Below are 20,237 nucleotides of genomic sequence, written 5' to 3'. Positions count from 1 at the left end.
AGAATTCAAGTCTTACAAGCTATTTCTGTTGCCATCACTATGTTTGTCCAAACAATCGACATTTAGTCTTTAAAATGAGCTGAACAAGAAACATGAGTGACTTAATCATTTTTTCCATGACTCCAGAAGAATTTACCAATGTCTTTGGCGCGTGCAGCCACCGGCCTGCGGAGCTCTGTAACAAACTTCTTGGCATCCAGTCGGATCTCGATGACGTTGTTCAGCAGGGCGAAAAGGGGCGCAAGAGGGAAGGAGGCCACGAACAGAGACACAAAGCCAAACTGGATAACTGTGGGAGAAAGAGCCAGAAAAAAACACTGCCATTAAACCCCTAAAATACTCTTTATGATGTCTCGTAACACTCCCTGTATACTATATCGTGAATTTCTACTATTGGATGCCAATGGGGGCTACATTATCTATTTAAACCTTCCACCAGGATGCTAAAGCCGACAGCGCATGTCTAGTCAGGAGTCACAGTCTAGTTCTGTGCTTTACATGATGCCTTTTAGGGTTAAAACACTCCACTGTGGCTAAAATGGGATGCACAATCATTTTCACAGCACACATCCATCAGTGAATACTGCCATAGAAGCAGCTTTATCTGAAGTGGGCATTGCTTATTTGAAGAGCAAAGATTCTGATTGGATTCTTAGACAGAATATTTGTCCAATCACCTTCCAGTACCAGGACCTGGTCCTGCCCAAATACTGCCCGATTCAGCAACTGCTACAGGGTCGCACAGTGATTTGTTGTTTTGTTGCACCTAATATTAAAACGGGCTGCACGGCGGTCAAGTGGTTAGCGCGCAGGCCTCACAGCTCGAGATCGGGGTGTGATTCCACCCTCGGCCATCTCTGTGTGGAGTTTGCATGTTCTCCCCGTGCATGCGTGGGTTTTCTCCGGGTACTCCGGTTTCCTCCCACATTCCAAAAACATGCTAGGTTAATTGGTGACTCCAAATTGTCCATAGGTATGAATGTGAGTGTGAATGGTTGTTTGTCTATATGTGCCCTGTGATTGGCTGGCCACCAGTCCAGGGTGTACCCCGCTTCTTGCCCCAAGACAGCTGGGATAGGCTCCAGCACCCCCCACAACCCTCTTGCGGATAAGCGGCAGAAAATGAATGAATGAATGAATAATATTTAAACTTTAAAAGAGTAAAATGTGTTTTCTTTAAGACTTTACCTATGCTGTTTATGCTATTCCATCGATTTTGCCAAATTTTTTGCACTTCCTGGCACAACTCTCCCATTTATCCTGGCTTGGGAATTGAACCTGCAGCAGCGTGTACCATTACACCACCAGGGCTTACTGTAACGTGAGATAGTCTTCACTTAACATTTTGAGTCCTTTCCAGCTTCATTTGTAACACTTCTAAATATATATACATCAGTGTTCTTGTAGGAACGATCTGTGGATGACATTTCACCTCTTTGCCGAGACAAGACAATCTAGTCTGTGCGGTGGAATTTAAGCAGTGTGAGAACGGGGGTTTCCGCTGAGCTGGAGACCGAAGGCTTTCTCGGGACTCCACGCGGAGAAAGAGACAAAAGAGATGCGACAGAAGAGAGCCGAGCGCTAGAGGGTACGCTCACAATCACCTCACTGTCCGCCGCCTGAGCCTTAGGTTGACGAGTTTAAGCGGGTGCACAGGAGAGAAAACAAACATGAGTATGTGTGACGTGATAGTGGTGGTAATAGAAGTCCATTAAGTTCCCACTGAAGGCCCAAAGACCAAATACACGACCCGCCACACCAGTGCTGCAAATTCACACGCTGGCAAGCATGTGCGAGTGTGTGCGGTTGCCCAGACATTTCTGACATTCCGTCCCGTGCCTTGTAGCAACATGAGCACAAGAAAGGACTTCCCACCTCTGTCTATCTACATCACATGACATGATCACAACAAAAGATCAACTCTCAAGTGGGAACACGACATCAAGTATATGACACTTGCTGTGATTTAGGTCACTCAGGAAGTAAAGTGACTTTAACAAACATGATAAAGTCACAAGATCTTACAAGATCTCTTGTGGGCACTGGGCCTAAGACAATAATATATGAATTCATTAATCAAATGATAAAATGAAAAGAACTAAATCATTTTGCCGGCAGCTGCAAGTTGGAGAGAGGTTAGCACACAGGCCTCACAGCTAGGAGATTCAAGTTCAATTCCACTCTCGGCCATTTCTGTGGGGAGTTTGCATGTTCTCCCCGTGCATGCGTGGGTTTTCTCCGGGTACTCCGGTTTCCTCCCACATTCCAAAAACATGCTAGGTTAATTGGCGACTCCAAATTGTCCATAGGTATGAATGTGAGTGTGAATGGTTGTTTGTCTATATGTGCCCTGTGATTGGCTGGCGACCAGTCCAGGGTGTACCCTGCCTCTCGCCCGAAGACAGCTGGGATAGGCTCCAGCACCCCCCGCTACCCTTGTGAGGATAAGCGGTAGAAAATGAATGAATGAATGCTCGTCAAGAGAGTTTGCTCATTATTTTCTGCACTTTGACGCTTTCGTTCCATAGAACAATGGCTGAGCGCTTTTGTCAATCATAGGGTCTTGGTCTCAGTGGGTGGAGGCAAGGCCGGTAGCATACACACAGAGTGCACAAAGGTGTAACATAGTAGAAATTCTATTAGTATATTTCAACATATTTTCATACATGTTTTATATTGTGAAGAAACTGTAAAATAAGTACTTTTACAAGTTTAAACTCACTCATTTCCATATACTCGGGCGTGAGGCCTTCGAAGGGGGCGAGGGCGTAATCCAGGTTCCACTGTTGTGGTAGCCTCTCCTCTTCCTCTTCCTTCTCCACTCCTCCTTTATCCTTCAGCGTACGCACCAACTTCTTCAACTTCCTATTGGGATGGAGAGTAAAGACACCAAAAGGTGAATTTATTAGGTGAAGGAGCTTACTTATGAAGCTTTTATTGACTATGCAAATTTGTTTAGTTATGATGGAAATTAACTTCTACTACAACATGTGAAAAAAAGAAATTGAATAAAAAAAAGCTAATAAAACCAGCTATGGTTTTACACACAATAAAGTGGTTTGTGACAGAGGATGACAAAGCAATCTCTTTGACAGCTCATGTAGGTTATGTAATCATTATAAAACTGTCACAATTAATATCGAGATAATTAGGAATGAAGACATGATGACAACCACTGTGAATGCAATGCTTTTGGAACAAGGAAGCACTTTATAAGTACACATTTGGGAATGTGTGGAAAATGGTGCATGCCACTAGCCTGTTAGAGATAATATCCCACCTCGAGAAGTTCAAAGCTTCTTACACAGAAGAGAGGAATGTAGTCTACTTACGGGATGCCGATCTCAAAGATGTTGTTCTGGATTAGCTGCTTCCCGAGCATGATGATACTGAGCTGAATGCACAGCTCAATAAGGCAGCCTCCTGGAGCACACTGATGGAAACACACACACATATTTATACTTTTGAGGTGGAATACTTAAGCCTGTTCTTGTGGAGTACTTAGTATGGCCCAGCCTCACCCAGATCCTACTTTAGAAGATGATGCTCTGTGTATTTTACCATAAAGATGCATACCAACTAACCTCTTCCATTCGGTAGTCATTGAAGACGTACACATAACTCCCAGGTCGACCTGCAAACCTAAAAATGGTACGAGAAGACCTTCACTCAGCTTCCTGTAGTTGGTATCACACGTGGGGGTGCACGACATACCGTCCTTTGAAGAAAGCCACATAAAAAATGGGTGCATATGCATTCATGAACTTCAGCAAAAAGGCCTTCAGGATGAGGCGCTCCTCAAAGTTGGTCTCAGTTTTTGGAATCTCTGGAAAATATGAAGTTCGACCGTGAAGATGTCCGACCAGGTTATTTCTTTATTTTATTTGTCTACCTAGCTCGGTCAACCACACTGCCACTGCGCCATAGATCTCATCCAGGATCAGAATAACCACCAGATTGATGATGACCGCAGTGGCCGTCACAGTGACGCGGACGTTGGATTTTGTCTCGGGGTCTGGGCTCATGGCCATCAGGGCCGACACTGTGATGCGGTAGATGATGACGCCGAAAACTGCTGAAAAGGTCAAGCCGAACTAAGGACGGAGAAAGATACACATTCACGGTGTTTACATACTAATGCATGCACATTAGCAATTACAGTGAACATGTATGATTCAGTTAGTCAATGCATGGACTAACCATGAAAAGAATGGAGGAGACATTGATGCAATATCCGGGAAGACGGTCTTTCCAGGTTAACTTTTCAATGGCAGCCTAATTGGAAAGAGTGGGAAAAAACACATTCATGACTGGACTGGAGCTCTCTATAGTCGCATGATGTAATTCATGCCAAATTTATCATGATTCCAACAAGTCATGTCTAGTATTTGTTGCCATTTGCTCGGTTAAACATCCAAAAAAGGCAAAAAAAAAAAAAGACTATCCCACTTGTGTCAGATTTGTACAAATGGAAAAATATTCAAGTATGCAACCTTTGTCACCTTTTCATTAGTTATTATCACAATGTTCTTCAAATCACAGTCTAAATTTGGGCAAGCTCAGACATGGGTAGAATGGAATCTTACTCATTCAGCATAAATTGAGAACGTTTTTTACTACTATGGTTGGAAAGACATTGCTGACATCTAGTGGAGAAACTGACTCAGTGCAACATATTGCAGGTGCGTCCCTGATCTCTTTCCCTCCCCCTCACACAAACATGGCATAAGACACACATATACATAAATATATATTTAAAATTGACAGCAACTATAGAATGCCCAATTTCCAATTTTACAGAACGTACATGTGTGAGAAGCGAGATGTGTGTCACCATAGAGACGGTCACTAATCTTACCTCTGGCTTCCTGCCCAGCATGCATCACTCCCACTCAGCCGCCCTCCCTCTGTTACTCACCATCCCTCCACTCAAGTCTCTGTCTTCATGTGTATCTTTCTCTTTGGATTCTAACCTCTTTATGATCTTTTTTAATATGGAGTCAGACTGCTTTGAAACAACCATGACAAAGAAGAATGCCAACATTTATTTTAGGATATATCACTAATAAATTGTCAGAAAGAGCTTAGAACACAATATATTAACATTAATAGTAAGTAGTCTTGAGTAATATGCTGCCCCCTATTGACTTGGAGTGTAATACACAGTGTGGTCAATGTGAGCCACTTTCCCAAGGGAGGGGATCAACATTTGATCCACAATGTCACAGTGCATGCTGGAATTCATGTTTTCCCTGAGTGAACCACGGCTCCCCAGTGCCGGCAGCACTCATGCAGCACCATGACTCGACCACCACTTTTGTTTGCTTTGTTTACTATAGTATATATATTTTTTGAGAAGATATGCTCTCTGAAATATGAGAGGTCATTGTTCACACCAGGGGTGCCCAAACCTTTGCCACTGAGGGCTGCATACTAAAATATCTAAACAGGCACGGGCCTCTTTTATATTTTTAATCAAACCTGTGTATATGAGCAAGGCAGTTTTTTTATATTTGAGAAAAAAACAGCCTGCATCTCAGCTTTGTGTAGATAAATGTTGGTGGTGACAAAGCATTTTATTAATCTAAATTTTTTTTACACTTTTTTTTTCTTTTACAAACATTTCAACGAGTTGATAAATTGATACTTGAATTGTCTACATGGCCAGTGGGGTGGCCGGGGAGCAACCAGGGGTGGCCACAGCCACCCTGTAGCTCTGTCACTGATTTCAAGTTTTACCTTGTACATTTTTTCTCATTATATTTTGACTATAGTATTGTAATATTACAACGTTTTCCCAACCTAATTTTCCATTGTTTTGTTTGTTTCTCACTTTTTGGTCTTTTTAAAAAAACTTTAAAAAACTATTTTTTTCTTTAAATATTATGAATATTTAATATAGGTCTGAATATTTATTTATTTATTTATTTTGTATTGTATTTTTAGAATGTGCCAAGGTCCAAAAAAAAGGGTCACAAACCGTAAATGCCACTTTGGGCACCCCTGGTTTATACCTTGATGGTATCCCAACCTGCTGTCGAGTGTAATCGCTCCATATGTGTGTGTTAATGTGTCTGCAAATTTTGGCAACGCGTCTGGAATTCAAGAATAATTTCCCAGATACTGCTGGTCAGTTTCAATAAAGCCGGAAACATCCTGGATGAAATCTGACAGAATTGGGTCGGGTTATATGCAGCGGCCGTTCTGTTTGCTTTTATTAGTGCATAGACCTTGAAGACGATGTTAGGTTTAGTAGGGATGACACACAAAGGGAGGCCGCATATGGGAAGCAGTTATTCGAGCATAATAACCTAATATACATGTTTTTGTGCGCTGTGGGAGGATGCACCCTTGCAAGCAAAACTGCTGGAAATAAATACCTGAGAGCGCAGCAGCCAGAAGATGGAACAGGAAGAGAAGAACAGATAGGCCTCAGCGTGCAGGAGAGAGGAAATTAAAGGGAGGTGAGGAGGAAGAGGAAATGGTTGAGGAGAAGGAAGAGGAAGGAGGGGCGGGGTTACCGGTATTCCTGCAGCCATGGCTGAAAGTAGTTTTCTCCTCCATCTGTCCTTCCCTGTCACTGTCCCATCCTCCTGCTTCACTGGCTGGAGGACAGAAGGACACGTTACACACACGCACACACTGGCACATGTCGAACACATGTCGAACACATGGGATCATTTGGCCAGTACCATGTGAGTTTTGAACGAGTTTGTGTGTCTGCGGCGTGGCTGTGGCAGGAGTACACTGTACAGCAGTAAGTGGGCCAACAGGACTCCGTGAGACTGACCCGATTCACTAAGACAATCTAGATCACTCCCTGTTATTAACATGAGGGCAATGTCTGCTGTGTGGAATCATTTAGGATCATTTTTCCATAACTAATAGTACAATGTACGAGTACAGTATACGTATGCACAAATGTGGCACAACATGAACGCCTCAATCCCATCAATGGCCGAGTCCCGTGGGGTAACCCTGTGCATGGTGTACAATAGCTAGTAACCACCGGCATCTGAAAAAAAAAACCTGTGGCTGTAGGCAAACTATTATGAAGTATCAAGTATGCATATCTACCTCTGCATGCACTTTAAAATGTTGCTACTCAGCTGCTGGTGTGTGGACAACCCCTTGATATAGTTGTAGTCACTTTACATGATGGCAGTAGCTGCATTTGAAGTATCTTTCGTGGTCAGCATCTGAGGACTGTATCTACCTCTGCATGCGCTTTAAAATGTTGCTACTCAGCTGCTGGTGTGCGGACAACCTCTCGATGTAGTTGTATTAACTCCACGAGATGGTATTGGTGCATTTGAGGTATCATTCATGGTTAGCATCCGGCAGCTTTACCTAGCTCTGCGTGCGCTTTCAAAAACATGATTCAGCTGTTAGAGTGAAGCTCATGTGTACTGTTTATATTGAACTCATTAGCACTATCAATGCTGGCCGACCAGGTGGCTTGTTGCACCACATTATGGGATAAAATGTGACGTTATTACATCATGATGTGACAATGTATCAAATTGTATGTAATGCACCATTATTACATAATGTGGCGCTACAGGCTACAGGCTTGATGCTACAGATTCTGTGTTGTGTAATATACTGTACTTGCACACATGCGCTCTAAATCATTTTTAAAGTAAGAAAAAAAGTAGTTTTATGTTGAAATCATCAAATTTAGTCGTATGATGTACAGGAGTCCAAAAACCTTTCCACATTTTCCTACCTGATTCTTTTTCTTCTTTTTCTTCTTCTTCTGCTTCCGCTGTCTCTTCTGAAGGAGGATGGTTTCATATTTAGGCCTGGGGTGTTCCTAAAGGGAAAAACAGAATTTATGGCATCTTGTGGGCAGATTTGTACGCGTATACATTTATCAATACAACCCAAAATATGATTTTTGCCTACCTCATCCTCCTCAATGCCGGTCAAATCCCAACTGAAGCTTAAACTGATCTGACGGCGCTTCCAGTGCTCCAGAAACAGCACAGCTAAAGGCAAAAAAAGGCAGGCTATGGTTTGGTCCGCCTTTCATTTGAGTCGACGATAAAACAAGATCCGAATCCAGGTGTTTACAGATGCAAAAGTGTAGCCTCACCCCACAGAGACATGAAGATGGCAAAGAAGACAGTGGCGGGGTTATCGAACAGGTGTGAGGCTCTGGCGGTGCCGCAGGCGGTGCTGAGCTGCCAGAAGTCGCAGGCTCCGTCGCACAGAGGACACATGGTGAAATTGAAACGCTGATCACACATCTCCAGGCTGGAAAAGGAAGAAACAATAAATAGCGCAGGAATGAAAAATACTACAATTAAAAGCCCAGGAATGCAAGTCCTACTATTTACCTGGGTATGTTGGTGTCCACTGTTGCTACCCCGTAGCCAAACACAATGATTCCCACAATGGAGGCTGGCACCAGCAGCTGAGTGTAAACACCAAGCCATGCAAAATACAAGCCAATCTTCTCTCCAAAGTACTTCCTGTCGGGTGAAAAATCACATAGATTTTCATGAGCAGGTACAAAACACATTAAGAGAGTAACAGTACTATGCCATTATGTATTACTATTATACGTATATGATATTATTACTCTTAGGGGTGTCAAGATCTCTTGTAGGCACAAATTGGCCATTGGAGGTTCGATTACCTGACCAAATCAATGGGCTGGTACTTGTAGAAGGCGGAGTATCTGGCCCACTCTTCATGTAAAACCTGACAGGTAATACGATTCAGTGTTAATAGGTGGAAAAACAGAAACGAGAAGAGGAGTTAGTACCTGTCGATCATTCCTCTCTTCAGTGTGTCCGGTGGTGTTAAAATCCCCCTGCGGTAGATATCGTACACAAGAAAAGGTCATGGAATGTGAGATCAAATGCTCTGAAAACACGCGAGTATATAACCGCATACGTACTTACATCATGTAAGGGGAATGCAGCATCATAGACGCCCTTTGCTATCAATGTGGTGATACCTGGGAGAGTACACGTCAACAATGGGGATGGGATTAGAATGGCAGCCGTTTGAACAGAATGTCTCCATGAAATGAAAAGTACAGCGATCCATCTGTTTCGGTGGTGAGTGTGCAAACATTAGGCCATCCCCTGCAGCTTGCACCACTTCAAAGCTCTGATTTTTTTTTTTTTTAGTGTCAAGCAAACTGGGAGCGCTGTTTTTAGTCTTCAGCAAGGGATGAGATGACCTGACCTGAGGATGCGAGATCGGACGGCGACACAAGTGGCTCAAGTCAATGAATCACTCGTACGGTGGTTAGCCGTGCTATTAATGAACCTCGCATGCAATACACACTCATGAGGCTTCAATCTCAGCCGGCCGCGGGAAGTATGACCCACTTGTAGAGGTAGAAGAGAAGCAATGAGGTGTGTGTGTGTGTGTGGTGGGTTCTGCTGTGCATTGGGTCCACTTGTGTGACAAAATTATCGAACGAGAATAGCAGGGGAAAGAGGAAAATTTAGGTTAAAGAGATGCAGTTCTCTTTCCCTCCAGCTTCGGCAGAACCCTGCGGCTGACACCTTCTGCTGTGATGGGCCAGCCAAACACACCCAGGAAGATTGTATAAGGGCCTCATCAATGCAGAGGCATATTGTATATGGATGTGATGCTGTGTGCCGCATGAAATGGAACACGTATTGAACCAGCAGTCTTACCAATGGTTTGACAGGTTCGTGCGCATACGGTTCGCCTCAAGATTTCATACACCTGGAAAAAAAAACACAGGCGCCTTAAGCCTGGATTACAGGACAAATGGAAGAAAAACGCAGGATGTGATTCAACACTTACGATCCGGCCCCTTGTGGCGTTGTCGAAGAACGTGTCTTTCGATGTGATGTTGTACCTGAGAAAAAGAAATTAACACATATTACACTTCATGCTATAATTTGTCACATAGTCACCAATCACATTCGGTTTTGAGGTCTGCGGTATATCTGCAGTATAGGAGATGCAGCAGAATTTTACACAAGATGATGCTCGGTTTTGATTGACACCGTCAGAGAAGAAGTAAAGTAAAAGTCAGGCTCTTTTTTTATTTAACAGAACCAATGTTGTAGTAGCGGGAGGGTGTAAACTGCTAAGTCAGCATAAATACAGGTGATTTTCATCAACATTTTAAAGTGCGCTAGGAGACCCGGGTTCGATTCCCCGCTTAGGTATCGCTGTGTGGAGTTTGCATGTTCTCCCCGTGCATGCGTGGGTTTTCTCCGGGTACTCCGGTTTCCTCCCACATTCCAAAAACATGCTAGGTTAATTGGCGACTCCAAATTGTCCATAGGTATGAATGTGAGTGTGAATGGTTGTTTGTCTATATGTGCCCTGTGATTGGCTGGCCACCAGTCTCGCCCGAAGACAGCTGGGATAGGCTTCAGCATGCCCGTGGTATAGAAAATGGATGGATGGATTTTAAAATGCATGCAGAGGTAGATAATGCTACTAATAGAGCTATTGCCATCTTGTGGAGTTAATACAGCCACAATGTTTATGGCAATGTTTTTCAATCTTGGGTTAATTGGGTGATTAGTTTAATCAGTTTTATCGGCGCCTATAAGGAACTCAGCAGTTAACTGATGCAGGAATTAATTGGAGCTTGAAGTGTGTATGCTTTGGTCTCACAGGTGGAGCTTGTCCCTGGAGAAGCAGTGCGTGAGGAACTTTGTGGGCCCGTGGTCCTGATGCAGCACTTTGGGCTGGAAAGGCTGCTTGAGTTTCCTCCACATGCTGCTCATGCTGCTGCTGAATGCGCCCTCTTCTTTAATTTCATAGCGCTGTTACGACACACAGCACAGGATCAAATGATTCTTCTGCTGATTGATGGACACAGTGTTGCTGTGTCAGCAATAATCTAAATATCTTACTGTCTTGGTTGGGACTTTAATTTTGAGGAACTCCGCCTCTCTGCAGAGCACTGGCCAGGGAGCGTGAAGACGAGTGAAGCTCGGCCCGTGGGCCTTCACCTGTGGGGAGAGATGACCAATAAGCACAAACACGTCAAAAGCTTGTATCTTCTACATTTTTTTCTCCATTCTCACAAACAGCGAGGTGTCCCAAAACTTTTTTTTTCCCCAACAATCACAAGCACCTTATACCACCAGTTTTTCCTCTGCTTAAATCCGAGAGTCACTTCTGTTGCTTCTCTGCCTTAAAAGTGCAACTTGACCCCGTCATCCATTATCTGCCTTATTTTAAATGCCACCCAACGAAAACAAGCCAGGCCGTTGTCAACGTGCTACTGTAACACTTCCATTTTGGCCATTACGATAAAAACAGCCTCCCTGAAGCCAAGCCTGGAGCTCTTTTCAACATTTTGCGGTGCACTGGCATGTAATGAATATCAAATGGAGCGACACTTGTTTGCAGTGAGAGTGCAACATGCAGCAGAGGATGGACGGCGGCCATGCAGGTAACGTTATACTCCTCAGACCCCAATCAGCTACTGTAAGAGATGGAGGGTTGTGGGGCAATGATGGAAACCTGAGTCCCTTTCTCCACCCTGACACTGCTGAGATCCTTCACTCCCCACCTCAGCACTACCACCCCGTCTCCCCTGCCCACCCTCATATAGGTTACTGTACCTCACTGGCTTGATTGAGCGACTGGCTCATTGAACTGTCTGTCACGCTAACTGCTCTTGTATTTCATTAAACTCTCTCTCGGCTACACTCGGAACTACTCTTTGACCATATATTGTACTGTCCGTATGCAGTACTACCAACCCGTCCACTAAAGACTGGGAAAGGAATGAGAAAAGGTAGAAGATGCATGTGATTTCTCAGAGCCAATCAGCAAAAGAGGTCATGATAATAGTAATGGTATATTATTTTTACTAATATATGTCTTGGAATATATACATACGTATGTCTTTGGGAAGTCTCCCACCCCCTCCAACACACACTCACTGCACTAAGGAGCTCCATTAGTGACAGGCTGGTACATTCAAAGTGTGTGAAGGAGCGATATCGCAGGTCTTTCCGTCCTGCAGCTGTTAGACTCTATAATATAAAAACTGATCCAAATATTCTCTACAATAAACAGTAATAACCGTGCAATAAATTGTGCAATAACCGTGCAAGACACATCTGACATGGTCAATAGATAACTGTATAGAATGTATATCATTTCTGATTTGTATTACCATGTTTTTGCACTTTATCTACTCTTGTGTGCTACTGTACTTTTGTTTTTGCTGCTGTAAAGCTAACATTTCCCCTAATAATGTGGGACTTGTCTTATCGCTTAGCCAATCGGCACATTGTACTGACCATATTATTATAATTAGAAATATATTAAAAACACAATTCAACATTTTTACAATTAAACATGACTGCAATATTTTTGCATCAAAAATCACATATTTTGCCACATTTGGGTAATTAAAAGCACACAAGCCTAGAAAGCCCTCTCGTGGCTGTCCGTGTGGAAAAAAAAAGTCGCTCAGGAGTATAAGTAGCAGGACTAGCCAAACCATGAAATTGCGACTACATCAATGAAAGCACACTACTTTCTGTGTAAAAATGTATAGAAAAATGCATTACAGTATTGAAAAATAAAATGAGCCTAAATCAGTATTAATAATTAGGTAGGTTTCCATGATTTATACTGTTGCTAAAAAAGTGGAAAGCGGATCTCAAATCACAACAATGAGCATACCCTATTGACACATAACTCATCTGATGACAAACACTGTCATCATCACATTTACCTTCCCCTGCCCTCTTTGTCTCTTCCTCTATGGCATCAAAAAAGCAAAAAAAGCAGGATGATATAAATATATTTGAGTCTGGAAAAGGTTAATTAGTAGAGGGATTTCCAATTATCTCTTCATCTCAGCAGGGGGTGGAAGTAGGACACAGCCAGGGGCTCGGGGGGTGTCATCATGAGGGGCTAGGCTAGGTATGCATTGAGTAGGAGGGGGGGTGATGGTTGGGGTGACAGGATTCCAGCGAGTGAGAGGAGGCGGTAATGGTGAAAATGACTGATAGACAGTAGGTGTGAAGGACAGAGAGGACTACAGTGTGCAACACAAGGCGAAAGACAACGTGAAGAGATGGTAAATACAAGTAGGAATCATCCTGATGTGCAGACATGCAACACAAATGGTGTATCTAAAAGCTACCTGCATAATAATAATAATAATAATAACAACAATAATAATAATGCCCACTTTTTATGTATACAACATTGTCTGTGATTCAGAGCCAACAGCGTGTCGCCAGTGGCCCCAGTTCTGCATCTTGAATGAACCTATCACCCTCATTCATTCATTCATTTTCTACTTATTCCTCACGAGAGTCGCGGGGGTGCTGGAGCCTATCCCAGCTGTCTTCGGGCGTAAGGCGGGGTACACCCTGGACTGGTCGCCAGCCAATCACAGGGCGCATATAGACAAACAACCATTCACACTCACATTCATACCTATGGACAATTTGGAGTGGCCAATTAACCTAGCATGTTTTTGGAATGTGGGAGGAAACCGGAGTACCCGGAGAAACCCCACGCATGCACGGGGAGAACATGCAAACTCCACACAGAGATGCCCGAGGGTGGAATTGAACCCTGGTCTCCTAGCTGTGAGGTCTGTGCGCTAACCCCTAGACCACCGTGCCGCCCCTATCACCCTCACATTTAATTAAAAACATTCTCACCCCTAAGAGATCGAAGGTCAACCCAATAATCCTCAACCACAGTAAACAAGTTTGACATTCAAGCCACTCTGTTATCTGCCGTTTAGGTGCAAGCCAAGCAAGACCATTTTCAGCCATTCACCAAAATATCCCATTTTCAATTTAAAAAAATTGACATGTTTTGTTCACTGTGTTCTTGTACTGGCCCTGAGTGTACATAAATACAGAACATCCCTTTTTTGTTCCATTACTGTGCCAGCACCTACAGAAGACACATCTACAGCTGCGACTGAGGGGGTGTAATTATGTTTGTCAGTCATTCCGTAAGAGTATCCCCCACTTTATTCAAATGAAGGAGTGTAATTATGTTTGTCAGTCACTCTGTAAGAGTATCCTGTCCTTTATAGCGGACGTGTGTCAAACTGAAGGCCTGTGGGAACTCAGGCAGTATCAGGGACCTTATCAAACAAACCTGCCCAGGATGATCTTCACAATAAAGTCATTCTGTCAGTTTCAACTATATCTGTAACTATACCTAAGCGGCCATTGTAGTACGTATATACAGCACTAAATGCACAACCAAAGTAACAATAATTTCAACTTTAAAACTATTACAACCAGTCCAAAATCACACAACCAAAATAAAAGAGGCATAAGAGTAAAAAAATATCATTTTAACTACAACAATGCATGCTGGGAAATGCTTAATCCACCCACTCTGCAGCTGCAAACTCTTCTGGGTTACATATGTCACTCGGTGGGGTGTTTTTGTATGGCTGGAAAATAACACTAATAAGTAACAAATAACACTAAACTCATCACACAGCAACTTAACACTCAACAACTCAGAAATAGGCAACCATGTACCAATATGATTTAAAAAAAGAGACATTTTAAATAATGCATTGCGTCTGAGCAACGCATTCGTTGGGGGCACTGCAATGACGTCAGCCTCCCTGTGGGACAGTCATCCCTCGCCACATCGCACAGCACAGCACAGCAGCCTGACACATTATATCGGTATGGGACAAAAGGCATGTAGGCATTTTCTCGAAATCTGACCTTACTAAATACTATTTTTTTGATCCAGGATAATCATAAACGATCATCTGTGTGTGAAATAATCTGGATAAATAATAAAGATACAATGAGTGTGAGAGTTTGACAACCCTGATATAGTCGAAGGAGAGGGCCAAAATATCTATCCTTGCTACTGTTAGCTGCAGAGTGCAAACAAGTCAATCTATGAGATAAAGTAAGGCGCTATCAGGAAGCTAATCTCAACCTAGATTAGGGTCCATCAGCATATTGTCAACAATCTGATTAATGATAGCCTGTTGACTACGTGCGGCCAAGTGCTGGATGGCATACACGCATACTGCATTCAAACTACACCTAATCCTCTTAAAATATTGCCTCCCCCCTCCAACCCCACCCCACTCTGGCAATGTTTGTCATTTTGCTTTTAAATATCCCACCCAGTACTCGCCAAAACATTTCAGAAGATCTTTAACAATAACTCCATTTGTAGGACTCCGCAGGCCCACTGCAACAAAACAAAGAGTGGGTGTTCTGCCAAAGCGCTTACTACGACACACATGAACACACCCCAGCCAACCGACAGAGTCCTGCTTAGATTTTGCACAATGTCAAAACCCCAAATGAGTCGTCTCAATGTGTGAATGGCAGAAGAGCTATGGAGGAGGTCAGGTCTAGCAGCTGGAATGGATTCACATGAAAGCCTCCAACAGCACATGGTAATATATTAGTAGATACGCTATTTAGCTATTTAAGTTGAGCACAATAAACAATGAGTCATCTTTGTGTATGTGGTTTCAATATAAGCGACGTGACACTTCCACTAGATTGATACCAACGCTGCGTTTTGATTGACGCTGTCATCACACTCACCTCTCTGTCTCTTTCTATCTCCAGCCCGGCCTCCAGCAGGTTGGCCTCAAACTCTTGCCTGATCAGTTGCATCTCGTGGTCAGCAGGCTCAGCCGCCTCATTCCCTCCCCCACTGTCAAGCTCCATAAACACCTCACCGATGCTCACAGACTCCCCACCTCCTCCTCCTCCTCCACCTCCACCTCCTACTCTTCCCTCCGAGCCCAGCGACGGGGGGAAGTTGCCGTTGGAAACGATGGACAGTCGGTCATGGGAAACCGAAGTGCTGGCGGGGGACCGGATGGAGCTGTGTCTTCGCTGATGAAAAACCAGAACGTAGTCGACTTTCCGGCGGCCATCGGAGAAATGAAGGCCCTCGCCGCTGTCCTGAGGGCTTGATGCCGAACTGACAACCTGTAAGAATGCTTGGATTTTTAAGGCAGCATATTCGATTGAATGAGCTCACAATTTGTAATACAAATAGGATGCCTTATTTATAAATGGAATATTTTCATCATTAGACCATAGAAAACTTGTTTACAACCTTCTAAATACCGTTTTTAACATTACTACAGCCTTCTAGACATAAAATAACACCATTTTACAATGGTACCACCCAATATTATCGACATAATAAGACATAAATAAGGTTTGTGCTCATGTGCTGCTGTAAATGTGTTCCTATGCTAGCAGAGTTGTAGCCTGACTAACTTTGTTTTTGTTCCATTAACTTAATTTTGGCAAGTTTTGGCATTTTCTTTTCCATGTTTTGTGATCCAGCAGTGTTTTTTGTGATTTCAGCATTTTAAATGACGGGTATTTTATGTTTTTTTTGTGTGTTTTTGGTGCCAGAGTATTTCTGTGTTTGGAGTTTGTGCCCACGTTGGCCACCGTACTTTAGACACAAACATTAGATTACATTTGAACATTATTACATTATTACATTGATCATTCTGACTTGAAAAATAAACAAATCATCCATCAGCGATTGTGAATTAGTATGACCTAACGGATCATGTTACTCAGGGATAAATAGCAAAAGCAGCACCTGCTTATGTAACTAGTTGAATGAACTTGAGCATCGATGGCTACGTCGGCACACACACGCACAAGTGGCTGTTGGCAGGTTCTCAAAAACACTGAAGTGAGAACCTTTCGCAGCAGAGTGGGCAGTCGCCTCACCTTTGGCCATTTTAGTCTTTATTTAGACAGATTGTTTAGCAGGAGACGGAACACTGAGGACACAAGAGCTCTATAGGCCTCAGGGCATGATGGGAGATTTTCGAGCAGGTTGTGCAAAGGAAGGCAGCATGATCACACCAATGCTAGTTGAAATGATTTGTCAAAACCAAGTAAGAGAGGACAAAAATGGGTATTTGCTGGATTTAGTTGGCAGGTGGTCAGACTACTAAAACAAACAAGTGTGGCCAGCAGGGATAGACGGATAGACGAGCAGAGTGGGAACCAGAAAGACAATAAAACACAATGCAGGAACAAAGACAAAGACTCCCTCCACAATAAGTATGAGTGAGGTATGCACATTCTCTCTGTGGCCTTTTTAAATGTCAGTTAGGTGTCCACAAAGAATAGGGGGAGCACTTTTAGGGGTTGTTTAGTACACACCAGCCTGGTGTTTCCCTTGGATACCATCCCAACGTGGTCACATGCTTTGTTGCGGAATAGCTGCAACAATAAAACCATTACAAAATAAATACCTGTCTGCTTTCACCTGATGGAGAGGACGCTGGACATCGGTTCAAAATGTTGCCAGTAGTTATGATTTGTGTACATTTTTGTCAATTTCTCTATACTACTAGGTCAAAATATCACTAATTATTGGACTAAAGGTCACTATTTATGCATTCCACAGTGCCAGAAAGGTAGGGATGCACAAAGTTTCAACCCAGTGTCAAGCCATTTTACCTATAAAAGGTCTACAGATTCACATACAGTACAAATGCCAGTATATGATGTATGTTTTAAATAAATACATTTTAGACTCCATCAATTCACTAAATATGCATGGAAACCTTCATTCCCTCTTTGGTTCAGTGAAATATTAAAGTCTTATAGTTTTGATGGGGTTTAAAGGGGGTGTCAAACTAGGTTACTACACAAAGTAGCCACTCTATTACTAACACTACACGCATAAAAAGAACAAGCTTGTCGTACTCACTGGGATCTTGTCGTCGGTCTGCATGCTGTGCCGCTTTAAAGCCAATCAGACAAGTCGAGGAAGACGATGATGAAGGAGAAGAGCATGAGTAAAAGTTGGCACGACGGCAGCCGAATTCATCACCTCCACCACCTCCTCCATCCCCCCAAAATTGACACTAGAGGTCACTCCAGTTAGTCCACAGACCCGATGCAACAGGTGGCATTGCTTGGATCGCAAACGAGGTTCGGTTGGAATCTAAAGAGAAGCGCGTACCGGTAGCATGGTGCACGCATGAGGGGCATCCATCTATCTTTCTAGCTTTCACACTAGTCTGACTGTGCGCGCGCGCGCGTGTGTGTGTGTGAGAGAGAGAGAGATGTGTGCAGGCTGCGTGCGCACCACAGGCGCGTTGGGCAAACAGCGTGCGGCACACTGTAAAAAGTGTCCATCTGCTCATTTTCTCTCTCTTTCTTCTTTTTAATCTGAATGTTTTTTCAAGTGCGCACTCATAGGTCACTTCATTAGGCACACCTACGCAATGCAGTATCACTTTTTCTGCACTGAGATGTTCATTTAACGGTGTGTGTAAAATGTTCTTAAGCCCCCCCCTAAAATTTTTCATTCATTCATTCATTTTCTACCGCTTATCCTCACGAGGGTCGTGTGGGTGCTGGAGCCTATCCCAGCTGTCTTCGGGCGAGAGGCGGGGTACACCCTAGACTGGTCACCAGCCAATCACAGGGCACATATAGACAAACAACCATTCACACTCACATTCATACCTATGGACAATTTGGAGTCGCCAATTAACCTAGCATGTTTTTGGAATGTGGGAGGAAACCGGAGTACCCGGAAAACCCACGCATGCACGGGAAGAACATGCAAACTCCACACAGAGATGGGCAAGGGTGGAATTGAACCCTCGTCTCCTAGCTGTGAGGTTTGCGCGCTTACCACTCGACGGCCGTGCAGCCTTTTTATTGATTTAAAAAAAAATTATTGATTTTTTTTACAAAAAAATTATCTGACAAATTTCACATAATAGGGCAAAAGCAGGCAATAAGCAAGCCAATAAGCAGGCTAATACTAGCCTACTACTACTACTAGTAGTAGCAGTAATAATTAGAAGAAGAATTATGATGATAGAAATAATAATAGGCTAATTAATAATACAATAATGATTATTATATAATTAATCATTGTCCACTGGACAGAATGGTTGCAGAGCTTGAGCAGCGGTTTTGCAGTGTAGATTGTGTGTACTTTTTTTAATTAAATGGTGGCCTAAAACAATTGAGTATCTCTACTAAATCTGTCCAAAAGTGGGAAAGTTATATCCCGGTTCGTGTTTGTTAGTTGTTTTTTGGCTTTTTTGGATTTTTTTGAATGTCTACTACATTTGTGACGCCCCTGGTGCGCACATATTAAATGGAAACAAAATAAACACAGCTATGTGGGACCAAAAATTAGAAAGCAGGTGCATAATTGTGAGACTACTATATGTATCTATCCTATAATGTGGAATAATGCACAGTCACTCCCACAATGATGCAATGCAATAGCACATAGAGACAAATCCAACCACTCTTTAGTCACCTTTAGTAGAGTCTGAGCCTCTTCATTACACACTTCCTCTTTATAAGGTTCTGCTTCCAGGATGCTATAGGACAAAGGGTCCAGGCCCATCATGGACACATCCCTGGTCAGGTGATACAGGGCGTCACTGTGAATGGAGGAGGACTCGCTGAGAGCCGTGGCCACTTGGATGAAGCCTCGGCCATTCCCTCTCGACTCTGTGAGATATGCAAGAGTTGATCATCTTCACCCAACAAATAACACTCCCATCTTCATTTTAAGACCAATTGAAAAATTGAAACATTGGAAGTAGAGCTTCAAAATGCGACAAGAAGACATGGGAGTGGGACAAAACCATCAATTTATAGCAATCAACGATTTATCAGCTGCTTATTTCCATTCTTCCTTTCCCGCAAGAGGCGGGGTACACCCTGGTTGCCAGCCAATCACAAGGCACCTATAGACAAACAACCATTCACATTCACATACTCCCATTTCTTCTCTTTGCATTTCAAAGCTCTGCTTAGAACCTCCATAAGATCCAACAGTGCAAAATCTACATTTTCCAACTGGAGTGTATAAGTGCACTACATGTTTTTTTAACATAACAGCCTAAAAGCCCACTGGACAGCCTTAGCAGCTGAGCATCCATGTTCAGGATGCACATTTTACTCTGAAAATACTTCCCTCTAGGGACACAGAAGTGAACGTGGAGCATCTTGGATGATTCAGCCATATTGATTCAAACGTACAGTATATTCTTACATCTCGTCCAATGCAAGATTCCTTCTCGAATGATAAAATAACCGTATTGGAGTGTACAGTATATTTTCTATGAGAATTTAACATGATGAAAAGTTGTGTCATCATTATTAGAAATGATTTAAGTGTTAATAAAAATAAAAATGTATATGTTGTGACCCACCCTTTGACTCAGCTTGATGCTCAATTTCCCAACTTGCTCACCAAAAATGTGATTTTAA

At 43.0% G+C, this 20,237-nt stretch overlaps 1 protein-coding gene across 1 annotated transcript in view; it reads right to left on the bottom strand.

The window, feature by feature from the left end:
• Positions 1-20,237, bottom strand: part of LOC131132093 (anoctamin-1-like) — a 102,885-nt gene that overhangs the window by 80,752 nt on the left and 1,896 nt on the right. The window contains exons 2-23 of the mRNA XM_058077360.1: positions 19,276-19,472; positions 17,698-17,730; positions 15,543-15,935; positions 10,866-10,964; positions 10,624-10,775; positions 9,796-9,850; positions 9,663-9,714; positions 8,913-8,968; positions 8,774-8,821; positions 8,645-8,709; positions 8,343-8,477; positions 8,099-8,259; positions 7,909-7,991; positions 7,730-7,816; positions 6,522-6,605; positions 4,201-4,275; positions 3,893-4,094; positions 3,715-3,826; positions 3,585-3,642; positions 3,333-3,433; positions 2,723-2,865; positions 137-289 (exon numbers count right to left, since the gene is read on the bottom strand). Of these exons, the coding sequence (XP_057933343.1) occupies positions 137-289; positions 2,723-2,865; positions 3,333-3,433; positions 3,585-3,642; positions 3,715-3,826; positions 3,893-4,094; positions 4,201-4,275; positions 6,522-6,605; positions 7,730-7,816; positions 7,909-7,991; positions 8,099-8,259; positions 8,343-8,477; positions 8,645-8,709; positions 8,774-8,821; positions 8,913-8,968; positions 9,663-9,714; positions 9,796-9,850; positions 10,624-10,775; positions 10,866-10,964; positions 15,543-15,935; positions 17,698-17,730; positions 19,276-19,472 (2,544 nt within the window). The remainder of the gene's footprint in view (positions 1-136; positions 290-2,722; positions 2,866-3,332; positions 3,434-3,584; positions 3,643-3,714; positions 3,827-3,892; positions 4,095-4,200; positions 4,276-6,521; positions 6,606-7,729; positions 7,817-7,908; positions 7,992-8,098; positions 8,260-8,342; positions 8,478-8,644; positions 8,710-8,773; positions 8,822-8,912; positions 8,969-9,662; positions 9,715-9,795; positions 9,851-10,623; positions 10,776-10,865; positions 10,965-15,542; positions 15,936-17,697; positions 17,731-19,275; positions 19,473-20,237) is intronic.

Source organism: Doryrhamphus excisus, chromosome 7 (assembly GCF_030265055.1).
Source record: "Doryrhamphus excisus isolate RoL2022-K1 chromosome 7, RoL_Dexc_1.0, whole genome shotgun sequence".
Lineage (NCBI taxonomy): Eukaryota > Metazoa > Chordata > Actinopteri > Syngnathiformes > Syngnathidae > Doryrhamphus > Doryrhamphus excisus.
The sequence above is the reverse complement of the archived record's forward strand: the minus strand, read 5'-3'. Positions and strand labels throughout refer to the sequence as shown.